The sequence below is a fragment of the Mustelus asterias genome, chromosome 22, assembly GCF_964213995.1.
Source record: "Mustelus asterias chromosome 22, sMusAst1.hap1.1, whole genome shotgun sequence".
In the NCBI taxonomy this organism is placed as follows: Eukaryota; Metazoa; Chordata; class Chondrichthyes; order Carcharhiniformes; family Triakidae; genus Mustelus; species Mustelus asterias.
In genome coordinates this window covers 24,509,434-24,521,781 of record NC_135822.1, presented here as the reverse complement: position 1 = coordinate 24,521,781, position 12,348 = coordinate 24,509,434, and the positions used below count along the sequence as shown (strand labels likewise).

The following is a 12,348-nucleotide window of genomic DNA, read 5'->3' as shown; positions in this document are numbered from 1 at the left end:
GTTTCGAGTCTGGATAACTCTTCGTCAGAGCTGGAGAGAAGGAAAATCGGATGAGATTTATACTCTGAGGGTGAGGTGGGTGTTGGGGGGGGGGGGGGGGGAATAATTGATGGGAATGGAATAGACAAAAAGACAAAGGGAATTTGAATGGTGATGATAAAGGCTGAGAAAGGTGCTAATAGCGTCCATTAAGAGATTGGGAAGTGTAAATGGCAGAACACCTTTGGTCCGTCCATAAGCAGGACCCAGACCTTCCTGTCGTTCGCCATTTCACCACCAGCCTGCTCTCCTGTCCACAGGTCCGACCTGGGCCTTTCGCAACGTTCCAGTGAACCCCAACACAAACTGGAGGAAGAAGCACCTCATCTTCCGATTGGGCACTTCACAGCCTTCCGGACTGAACATTGTGTTCAACAACTTCAGAGCGTGAACTCTCCCCTCCACCTTCACTCCACTTCCATTTATTTTATGTTATTTCTTCTTTTCATCTTATTCGTCCATTTTTATTACTTTATATTTTTATTTTTCCCTTCTGAAATCTGGTTTTCCAACACCCCCCCCCCCCCCCCCCGTGTCCTCTGACACTCTGCACCTTCATCCTGCCATTCACACATCCCAATCTCTTAATGGACGCTCTTCACACCTTTCTCAGCCTTTATCATCACCATTTACATTCCCTTTGGCCAATTACAGTTCCTCCCCACACCCTCATTGTATAAATCCTCTCCTATTTTCTTTGTCTTTAGCTCTGACGAAGGGTTATCCAGACTCGAAACGTGGGCTCTATTCTCTCTCCACAGATGCTGTCAGACCTGCTGAGATTTTCCAGCATTTTCTGTTTTTGTTTCAGATTCCAGCATCCGTCTTTATATTAAACTGGATGTAGCTTAGATTTACACAGGTAAACAGAATAGAATCATGGGATAGTTACAGCACAGCGGGAAGCCATTCGGGCCATCGTGTCTGTGTTGGCTCACTGCAAGAGCAACTCTCTGAGCGTCACTGAGTGCCTTTTCCTCTGAAACCTGCGAATCTTTCCTCCTCAGATCATTAACCAATTCCCTCCTGAAAGCTTCGATTGAATCTCCCTCCACCACACTCTCAGACAGTGCAATCCAGACCCTAACCACTCGCTGTGTGAATCAGTCTCCACCACACTCTCAGACAGTGCATTCCAAATCCTAACCACTCGCTGTGTGAATCAGTCTCCACCACACTCTCAGACAGTGCAATCCAGATCCTAACCACTCGCTGTGTGAATCAGTCTCCACCACACTCTCAGACAGTGCATTCCAAATCCTAACCACTCGCTGTGTGAATCAGTCTCCACCACACTCTCAGACAGTGCAATCCAGATCCTAACCACTCACTGTGTGAATCTGTCTCCACCACACTCTCAGACAGTGCATTCCAGATCCTAACCACTCGCTGTGTGAATCTATCTCCACCACACTCTCAGACAGTGCATTCCAGATTCTAACCACTCGCTGTGTGAATCTGTCTCCACCACACTCTCAGACAGTACATTCAAGATCCTAACCATTCAGCTGTCCTCGTGTAGCCATTTGATTCTTTAGCCAAAGACCTTGAAGGTTTTCCCCTTTGTAAAATAATCATTAATTTGAGTTTGCTAAAAATGTGGCCCGGTGCTGCCATCCAGTGGTGTAAAGTAGGTATTGCCTCCAGCCAGGCTGAAATGAACCCGTTTCCATCCATGAACTGGAATGTAGAAGCGGAGGATGAAGGAACGGGAAAAAAAACCATAGAAATCACCACAGAAATGGCAGCAGTTTATTATCAAATGGAGTGCACACTTACTCCTTCTTTCGGGAAAGCAGGAGGCAATCGTTGAAGAGATGCAGGTAAATGGGCCTGGTGGACAGTTTGAACTTTGACCCGGCCGTATTATTGACCTGGGAATCCACTTCGGTCAGCTCGCCGTGCTTGACCAACCAGCGGGACTGGGAGATCAGCGGGAAAATCTGCGGAGAAAGGCCAGCAAGTTCAGAAATCCGTGACTGGAATTCCAGCACTCCCAACACAATCCTTACTCATCCCTTGCCAAGAACCAGGCTGACTCACTCACAAGCGGAACTGAAACTCTCCCGGGCTCTCCTTCCCCGAATGCCAGCCAGTTCTCAGGAAATGGGGAGCTGTTCAGGAATCGTGCAGTGGGTGGGGACGTTCTCCTTTCACCCTGGGAACAGCACTTGAATCCAGTCCAGATTGAGGGGGAGAATACTGGTTCTGGGACAAGATCGCTACACTGAGACCACCCCTCAAACAGGAGCTCACATAGAAAGGCTGGCTGGACAGTTTGGTGGTCTCGGAGGGGGAGGGGGGTGATTCTCACTGAGGGGGGTGATTCTCACTGAGGGGGGGGGGTGATTCTCACTGAGGGGGTGATTCTCACTGAGGGGGGTGATTCTCACTGAGGGGGGAGTGATTCTCACTGAGGGGGGGTGATTCTCACTGAGGGGGAGTGATTCTCACTGAGGGGGTGATTCTCACTGAGGGGGGAGTAATTCCCACTGAGGGGGGAGTGACTCACTGAGGGGGGAGTGACTCTCACTGAGGGGGGGGGGTGATTCTCATTGAGGGGGGGGGGAGTGATTCTCACTGAGGGGGGGAGTGATTCTCACTGAGGGGGGAGTGATTCTCACTGAGGGGGGTGATTCTCACTGAGGGGGGAGTGATTCTCACTGAGGGGGGTGATTCTCACTGAGGGGGGTGATTCTCACTGAGGGGGGGTGATTCTCACTGAGGGGGGTGATTCTAACTGAGGGGAGAGTGATTCTCACTGAGGGGGGGTGATTCTCACTGAGGGGGGTGATTCTCACCGAGGGGGGAGATTCTCACTGAGGGGGGAGTGATTCTCACTGAGGGGAGTGATTCTCACTGAGGGGGGAGTGGTTCTCACTGAGGAGGGGTGATTCTCACTGAGGAGGGGTGATTCTCACTGAGGGGGGGGAGTGATTCTCACTGAGGGGGGGTGATTCTCACTGAGGGGGGGGAGTGACTCTCACTGAGGGGGGAGTGAGTCTCCCTGAGGGGGGAGTGACTCTCACTGAGGGGTTAGTGACTCTCACTGAGGGGAGTGATTCTCACTGAGGGGGGAGTGGTTCTCACTGAGGAGGGGTGATTCTCACTGAGGAGGGGTGATTCTCACTGAGGAGGGGTAATTCTCACTGAGGGGGGGAGTGATTCTCACTGAGGGGGGGTGATTCTCACTGAGGGGGGAGTGATTCTCACTGAGGGGGGAGTGAGTCTCACTGAGGGGGGAGTGACTCTCACTGAGGGGTTAGTGACTCTCACTGAGGGGGGTGTGATTCTCACTGAGGGGGGAGTGAGTCTCTCTGAGGGGGGAGTGACTCTCACTGAGGAGGGTGTGATTCTCACTGAGGGGGGAGTGAGTCTCTCTGAGGGGGGAGTGACTCTCACTGAGGGGGGAGTGATTCTCACTGAAGGGGGGGTGATTCTCACTGAGGGGGGTGTGATTCTCGCTGAAGGGGGGGTGATTCTCACTGAAGGGGGGGTGATTCCCACTGAGGGGGGGAGGAGGGTGAACACCTGCAGACAGGGGGAGAATGTGCAGACTCCACACAGACAGAGACCCGATACCAGAATTGAACCCGGGTCCCTGGCGCTATGAGGCAGCAGTGCTAACCACTGTGCCACCGAGCCGTCCCAGATTTCCATCTGCGTAGTTTTTTTCCTACCGGTGTGACTGAAATGATTCGCAGGTAATGGCTGAACAGGTAAAGGGAGACATCCTCACAACAGTGACTGTGAGGGCCGGGCGCTCCCTCTGCGTCCAAAGTGTAAATATTCCTTTTGTTTTTACCATTTGAAGTTGATGATAATTCTATTAAAATAAATGATTTTGCCTTTTCTATAATTTGTGATGAATTATTTGTCATGTATTAAATGTATTTAATCTTATTCATGGGGCTATAGTTAGTGAACAAGCCCGATTTCAGGCTTGCGGCCCACTCACCAGCAGGGGTGGCTGATCAGTGTGTTTGCAGGGAGATCGTGGAGGTGTGTAATTTTCTGAGGTTGAGGTGTGGTAGTGAGGTTTTCCTCTGTATTAAACCTGCGCAGCAGCCCTGAGCTTACGGCTGACAGTTAGTCACTCTTTCCCACAGCACCTCGCCCACAAGCTCTGTCTCAGCTTGTCACACGGACCCGTGCCTGAAAACTCCTCACTTGCGCTTTCCCTCGGATCCAGCCCCTGGTGGCGCTCACCACTCCCACGGACACTGGGATAGGAGACGCCTGGCGGTTAGCACTGCTGCCTCACAGCGCCAGGGACCCGGGTTCGATTCCCAGTTTGGGTCACTGTCTGTGTGGAGTCTGCACGTTCTCCCCGTGTCTGCGTGGGTTTCCTCCACGTGCTCCGGTTTCCTCCCACAGCCTGAAAGGCGTGCTGGTTAGGTGCATTGGCCATGCTAAATTCTCCCTCAGTGTACCCGAACAGGCGCCGGAGTGTAGCGACTAGGGGATTTTCACAGTCACCTCATTGCAGTGTTAATGTAACCTTACTTGTGACACTGATAAATAAACGTTAAACTTAAAACCCCGAGAGTGGCCCTGACTTACACCCTTTAGGCTCATCCTTTCCTTGGTTAGGAACCATGTTGGTAAGGGTGAGGGTGGAGATGAGGGTTGGGGGTGAGGGTGGGGACTGGGGGTGAGGCACAGTGGCACGGTGGTTAGCACTGGCTGCCTCACAGCGCCAGGGATCCGGGTTCGATTCCCAGCTTAGGTCGCCGTCTGTGTGGAGTTTGCACATTCTCCCCGTGTCTGCGTGGGTTTCCTCCGGGTGCTCCGGTTTCCTCCCACAGTCTGAAAGACGTGCTGGTTAGGTGCATTGGCCATGCTAAATTCTCCCTCAGTGTACCCGAACAGGCACCGGAGTGTGGCGACTAAGGGATTTTCACAGTAACTTCATTGCAGTGTTAATGTAAGCCTACTTGTGACTAATAAATTGACTTTATTTTAGGGGTAGGCTGGGAGTGGGGGTGAGTGAGGTTGGGATGAGGGTGTGCCATTGTCTGGACGCTGTAGCTTACCTTACTCTCAAAGTGGATTCTGTTGTTCAGGTGAATGAGTTCCTCTGTCCTCTTCATCGACTGGACACTGGAGTTACACTCATGCGTGAGCTGAGGCGGAAAGGAGATGGAGTCACTTACACCTCCCGTCATTCTCTCCGCTTGGCTTGAGCTGCCATTATCTTTCAAGCTCCAAGCTTCCTCATCCAATCCCTGTCAGAATCCCCAAAGCCTGTCTGAGCCGCCCAAGCTCCACCTGAAACCATCCTGTCCGCCCCCCTCCCCCGTTCCGCAACCCCCCCCCGCCTCCCCCCCCCGCCCCCCCAATGCACATCACCAAACCCTGCTGAAACCCATAGCATCAGAAGAATGAAGAGCAGGAGGAGGCCATTCAGCCCCTCGGGTTTGTGCCATCATTCAATGAGATCATGGCTGACTTGATTGTGGTCTCAACTCCACTTTCCTGTTTGCACACCCCCCTCCCCCCACCGCCGCCCTCCACCCCCGCCCCCCACCCCCCTCGATATTCCCCAACTTCCCTGTCAATCAGAATGCTACCTAACTCTGTCTGAATATATTCAATGATGTGGAGATGCTGGCGTTGGACTGGGGTAAACACAGTAAGAAGTCTCACAACACCAGGTTAAAGTCCAACAGGTTTATTTGGTAACAAATACCATAAGCTTTCGGAGCTTGCTGCTCCTTCGTCAGATGGAGTGGAAATAAACAGTGTAACTTGATTTCTGTGTCTCTGTGCACTGTTTGAGAGCACATTTCCACTTCATCTGACGAAGGAGCAGCACTCCGAAAGCTTATGGTATTTGTTACCAAATAAACCTGTTGGACTTTAACCTGGTGTTGTGAGACTTCTTACTATATTCAATGACCCAGCCCCAACTGCCCTCTGCGGAAGAGAATGCCAAAGACTAAAGACCCTCTAAGGAGAAGAAATTGCCTCTCATCTCCATCTTAAATGGGAGACCCCTTATTTTGAAACTGTGGCCCCTTTGGTATCGAATCCCCCACGAAGGGGAAACAGCGTCTACCCCGTCAAGCCCCCTCAGAATCTTATGTTTCAGTGAGATCACCTCTCATTCTTCCTAGACTCCGATGATTACAGGCCCAAACTGTATTAAATAGCCCCTCCATCCCAGGAATCAGTCGAGTGATTCCTTCTTGAACTGCCTCCGATGCAGTTATATCTGGGCGCTGTCGCGCCAATGCCATGAGTACAGTTGTAGCAGGCCTGGTCTGGACCTTGCCCAGGCCTCACCCCCACCATCCACCCCTTCGGGTAAGTTGAAATGCAGAGCCTTTCACCTTCTTGAGCTTGTCAAAGGCCTTTGTGGCTGTCTCCTCCTCCTGGGAGCCCTGCTTGGTGCGTTTCAGGATATTCTGGAATGACAGAGGGTTCGGTTAACTATAGAGTAGTTGAGGTTTGTCTGCCTGAGAGCACAGAGCACGAGGGGAGATTGAACAGAGGCATTCAAAAATGGCGACGGGGTTATGAGGGGAGATACGGCTAAATTATTTTGCGCAGTGAATTGTGGTGATTTGGAATGCTCTGGCTAAAAGGATGGTGGATACAGGTTAGAAAGGGAATTGGATAGCGTAATAAATCCTTGGGGGCAGAAGTCCCTTCACCAAAATCCCTTTATTTACAAATCTGACAACATCGTGCAGAGAGCTCTCAGCCAGCAGTCTACAGTAGGAGTCCCAGAGGAACTGACACGCCTGGGTAAGTAAAAGCAAGAGGCTCCCTGACTGGCCCATCAATTTGGCTCTTAATCAGGGAGTTCACATTCTAACAGGCCAACCTCAGTTGCCTGATTAAAGTCATTACAGATAGGTAGTCGAAAAGGAGAGATTCACAGAACTGCAGGGAATGAGCACATGGGTGGCACGGTAGCACAGTGGTTAGCACTGCTGCTTCACAGCTCCAGGGATCTGGGTTCGAATCCTGGCTCGGGTCACTGTCTGTGTGGAGTTTGCGCATTCTCCCTGTGTCTGCGTGGGTTTCCTCCGGGTGCTCCTGTTTCCTCCCACAGTCCAACGATGTGCGGGTTAGGTTGATTGGCCATTCTAAATTGCCCCTTAGTGTCCCGGGATGCATAGGTTGATGGGGATGGGGGATGGGGATTGTGGTTGGTGCAGACTCGATGGGCCGAATGGCCTTTTTCTGCACTGTAGGATTCTATGATTCTATGTGGGACTGTAGTATAAGGGTGTATCAGCAGAGTAAGGGTTAATGTGGGACCGACAACAGTACCGCCCACGGAATGATGTAGAGAGTCACATGATGGTATACGATGTGTAGAAGATTCCGGAAGGAGCCGGCATGGGGACAGCACCCACACACGGTTGTGCCTTGGATAGGTAGATAGTTATGGATTACCAATAAACGGTTTACGTTCAGCCGTCCAACCAACCGGTGAGACACCAACCAACCTTACAACAGGCAAATTGGAGGCTCTTTCAGGGAGTCAACATAATTAGGACTGACCCCCCCCCTCCACCCACGCCCCCCCCCCCCCCCCCCGCCCCGCTTCCCCGCCCAATTCTGCGTTGTAAGATTCTATCACTTGGAGCTTTGTGAGTTGTGAATTTGTGTTGTCCGTGTGGTAGATTTATAACATGTGGTGTTTTTTTTACCTCCACCAACATCTTGAGTCGCATTATCCTCTGGAAGGGCAGGATTAGGAACGAGGTGAGGGGCAGCCGCTGGCAAACGGGGTCCTCTTCCAGCCTGGCCAGGATACTGGAAAACCTGGGATTCTCCTGTCTGCAAAACCACACAACAGCTCAGTCACTAAGTGTGTTCGGGGTGATGGGGAGGGCGGGGTGGCGGGGGGGTGGCGTGGGCGTGGCGGGGGGGATGGGGAGGGCGGGGTGGCGGGGGGGTGGCGGGGGGTGGGCGGGGGATGGGGAGGCGGGGGGGATGGGGAGGGCGGGGGGGATGGGGAGGGCAGGGGGGCTGGTTGTGTGTGCGCTAACCGTCACTCAGGGGGCAGCAGGCTCTCCTCTGCGCCACGGGGTTCTAGGTTCAAGTTCCACTCCAGGGCTTGAGCAGCTGGCTGAAGGCCTACACTCCGGCGCAGTACTGAGGGAGAACTGCACTGTCTGTGGTGTTGTCTTTTCTAGAGGTTGTTAAGCTGGGGGCGGAAGTAGGGGGAAGTGGGAGGGGGATGGGGGAAGTGGGAGGGGGGATGGGGAAGTGGGAGGGGGGATGGGGAAGTGGGAGGGGGGCTGGGGGAGGGGGTAGGGGGTAGGGGGGATGGGGGTAGGGGGTGGGGGTAGGGGGGTGGGGGGATGGGGGTAGGGGGGTGGGGGGATGCGGGGTAGGGGGATGGGGGTAGGGGGATGGGGGTGGGGGATGGGGGGTAGGGGGGTGGGGGATGGGGGGTAGGGGGGTGGGGGATGGGGGTAGGGGGATGGGGGTAGGGGGATGGGGGGTATGGGGGTGGGGGATGGGGGGGGTAGGGGGTGGGGGGATGGGGGTAGGGGGATGGGGGGAAGATGGATGGGGTGGGGGGTGGGGGGAAAGTGGATGGAGTAGGGGGGTGGGGGGGAAGGTGGATGGAATAGGGGGTGGGGGGGAAGGTGGATGGGCGGTGGGGGGTGGGCTCCCACCTACTTGCCCAGGTGGATGTAAAAGGTCCCTGGGCATTACTTTGAAGAGGAGGGGAGTTGTTCCCGCTGTCCCCGGCCCAGTGCTTATTTTGATTAACATCATAAATAACAGGTCACTCAGTCATTATCACGTCGCTGTTTGTGGGAGTTTGCTGTGCGCAAACTGGCTGCCACATTCCCTCCACTACAACAGGGACACTTCAGGAAGTTCCTGACTGACTGTGAAACATCTCAAGATGCCTGAAGGTCACGGACAGCTCGACATAAATGAAAATCTTGAACTTCAAAACACACCTCCACTTTCTAGATGGACTGACTGGGTAGTATGGGCGGCACGGTGGCACAGTGGTTAGCACTGCTGCCTCACAGCGCCAGGGACCAGGTTCAATTCCAGTCTCGGGTCACTGTCTGTGTGGAGTCTGCATATTCTTCCTGTGTCTGCGTGGGTTTCCTCCACACTCCAAAGATGTGCGGGTTAGGTTGATTGGCCGTGCTAAATTTCCCTTAGTGTCTGGGAGATTAGTAGCATCAGTACATCATGTTACGGGGATAGGGCCTGAGTGGTGTGTGGTCGGTGCAGCGCAATGGTCCGAATGGCCTCCTTCGGCACTGTAGGGATTCTATGATTAATCAGGACCAGAACCTCCGGAGGTACGCCCCCACTCCCCACCTCCCCCACCCTTTCTAACCCTGGGCCTCCAAGCTAATGCTAATCATGATGTGGAGATGCCGGCGTTGGACTGGGGTAAACACAGTAAGAAGTCTCACAACACCAGGTTAAAGTCCAACAGGTTTATTTGGTAGCAAATACCATAAGCTTTCCGGAGCTTGCTGCTCCTTCGTCAGATGGAGTGGGATCCACTCCATCTGACGAAGGAGCAGTGCTCCGAAAGCTTATGGTATTTTCTACCAAATAAACCTGTTGGACTTTAACCTGGTGTTGTGAGACTTCTTACTCCAAGCTAACAGCAGAGGGAGCAGGGAGATCAAACCTGTCTTGGCCCGATCCCCCTCCCCATTCAGGATCACTACAGGGTGGCACAGTGGTTAGAACTGCTGCCTCACAGCGCCAGGGACCCGGGTTCGATTCCCGGCTTGGGTCACTGTCTGTGTGGAGTTTGCACGTTCTCCCCGTGTCTGCGTGGGTTTCCTCCGGGTGCTCCGGTTTCCTCCCACAGTCTGAAAGACGTGCTGGTTAGGTGCATTGACCATGCTAAATTCTCCCTCAGTGTAACCCGAACAGGTGCCGGAGTGTGGCGGCGAGGGGATTTTCACAGCAACTTCATCGCAGTGTTAATGTCAGCTTACTTGCGACATGAATAAATAAACTTAAAAAATTTTTGAAAAACTTTAAACTTCAAGGTGGCGCATCTATCCACTGAGCCACCAACCAGCAAATACTTCCAACTGGCAGACGTTGTGGAAGTGAAGTCTGGGTTGGAGAAGGGTTTACACGTACAGCAGGCGCTGGTAGGTCTGCTCCTGGTAAGCCTGGTTGGTCACGTAAGGCAGGTAGACTCTCCTGAACGCGGGGCAGTGAGCCAGCACAATGTCACACACATCAAAGTTGAAGATATCTTTCTCCAGCCTCTCCTCCAACTCCTGCAGGAACCTGAGAACAATAAAACAAGGAAGCACTGTAAAAATAAGGTCCCAGCCAGCCAGCAATGAAAACGCCCAGAAAACTGGTCACAACTACAATTACACAGAAAACAGAAACCAACCAAATAAAGGCAACATAAAATAAAGAAACCGGTTGTTAGGCCCAAAAAGTATGGCCCACCCTCCCACCACCCCCCCTTCTCACTGCCCCATCCTCTAACCCCATCCAGCCTCTTCCCATGTCCCCCTCCCCGTATCTCACACCTCCCCACACTCCCTTCCCTAACCGCACTCTGGGTGCACCTACATCACGTGGACTGCAGTGGGTTCAAGAAGGCAGCTCACCACCACCTTCTCAAGGGGCAATTAGGGATGGGCAATAAATGCTGGTCTGTCCAGAGATGTCCAGCCCGTAAAAAAAAATAAAAATAATATTCTCAGCATCCATCCTTCTCACCAGATTCCCTGATATTTCAACAACATCCATCCACTTCCCCACCGAGAGATCCTGTGTATGCTTAGCCCTGCTTGCTCCAATCAATGCAAAGACTTCATTTTAAGATATTTCTGCCTATGCAACTAACTCTGCTAAGCTGACCAATTGCAGCTGGCTTGACTACATTTAGAATCAGAAGGCATGATGGGTTAGCTAAAAGTTGACTGCATTCCTGAAGGGTACACAATGCAGGCAAACAACAGCCGCTGTGTGGATTGTTTCTCTAAGACGGAGACAGCATGCAAAAAACATTTCCAATAACGAGATAAAGGTTGAAATATATTTTGGAACTGTGTGTTCAGGTCAGTTTAGTGCATTCAAGTTCAGCACAGAGCCTTGCTGAGAAGCCAGTCTCCAAGCTCGCTTTCCTCTGTTTCTGTCTCAATAAAAGAAAACCATTTTAAAACTCGTATCAGCGCTGTCCCCTCATCTGTTCAAACGAATGAATGGACCCAACACCCACCTTCTCCGCTTTACCCTCAATCCTATCACCTGAAACAGATCTTGTTGTCTCTGGATTCTATTTCAAATCTACCTGCGTCAGTTTTCTTCCTTGGTAACTTGCTGACCCACAACACAACGGACCATCGGGCAAGGGGGTCCCACCCCCCGATCCTCGTTTGGCCAATACCGACATGGATCTGCAGTGTGGACGGGCAGATGTGCCCGAGACTGGCGGGCGGGTATAGACTCGGCCAGCCTTGGTTCTCTCTGAGTACAACCATCCTGAACCGCCAACAGGGTGCGGGATGCCTTTCACTGTGATGGCAAGAAACATCACCCCGGTACTTGGCACTGCACCCAGGGCACAGTGCCATGCATCTGCCACAGTTTTGCATTGGGAAGGTTGGGGTACCTGCACCCCCACCACCCCCACTCTCCTGTCCCCCCCTTCCCCCATCACCTCCCCAACCCCCCTCACCCTGCACCCCTCCCCAACCCCCCTCACCCTGCACCCCTCCCCAACCCCCCTTACCCTGCACCCACCACCCACTCCACCACTGATAATATACCAGGGGCACCAATGCAACCAACTGGCCACCATAGAGCATTTCACACCAAGGAAACAAACTAGGACCCATCACATAAAGTATTGGTTGTGAATACTTAATTAAAACACTGTTGAGGGCTCTCACCACAATAAGCAGTCAGTATAATTTGCCTAAAGTGTAATTCATAGAATCCCTACAGTGTAGAAGGAGGCCATTCAGCCCATCAAGACTGCACTGACCACCATCCCACCCAGGCCCTATCCCCATAGCTCCAGGTATTTATTTAGCTAATACCCCTGACACTAAGGGGCAATTTAGCACGGCCAATCCACCTAACCCGCACATCTTTGGACTGTGGGAGGAAACCGGAGCACCCGGAGGAAACCCGCGCAGACACGAGGAGAATGTGCAAACTCCACACAGACAGTGACCTGAGGCTGGAATTGAACCCGGGTCCCTGGCGCTGTGAGGCGGCAGTGCTAACCGCCGTGCCACCGTGCCGCCCAAGGGATTTTCCAGCCGTGCTCGCCCCAAAACCGGAAAATCGCACCAAGGTCAACAGACCTTTGCATAG

At 52.8% G+C, this 12,348-nt stretch overlaps 1 protein-coding gene across 1 annotated transcript in view; it reads right to left on the bottom strand.

The window, feature by feature from the left end:
• arhgef19 (Rho guanine nucleotide exchange factor (GEF) 19) overlaps window positions 1-12,348 on the bottom strand; it is a 123,084-nt gene that overhangs the window by 15,643 nt on the left and 95,093 nt on the right. Inside the window, exons 8-12 of the mRNA XM_078238964.1 lie at window positions 10,144-10,296; window positions 7,707-7,836; window positions 6,375-6,449; window positions 5,076-5,165; window positions 1,819-1,982 (exon numbers count right to left, since the gene is read on the bottom strand). Coding sequence (XP_078095090.1) covers window positions 1,819-1,982; window positions 5,076-5,165; window positions 6,375-6,449; window positions 7,707-7,836; window positions 10,144-10,296 — 612 coding nt within the window. The remainder of the gene's footprint in view (window positions 1-1,818; window positions 1,983-5,075; window positions 5,166-6,374; window positions 6,450-7,706; window positions 7,837-10,143; window positions 10,297-12,348) is intronic.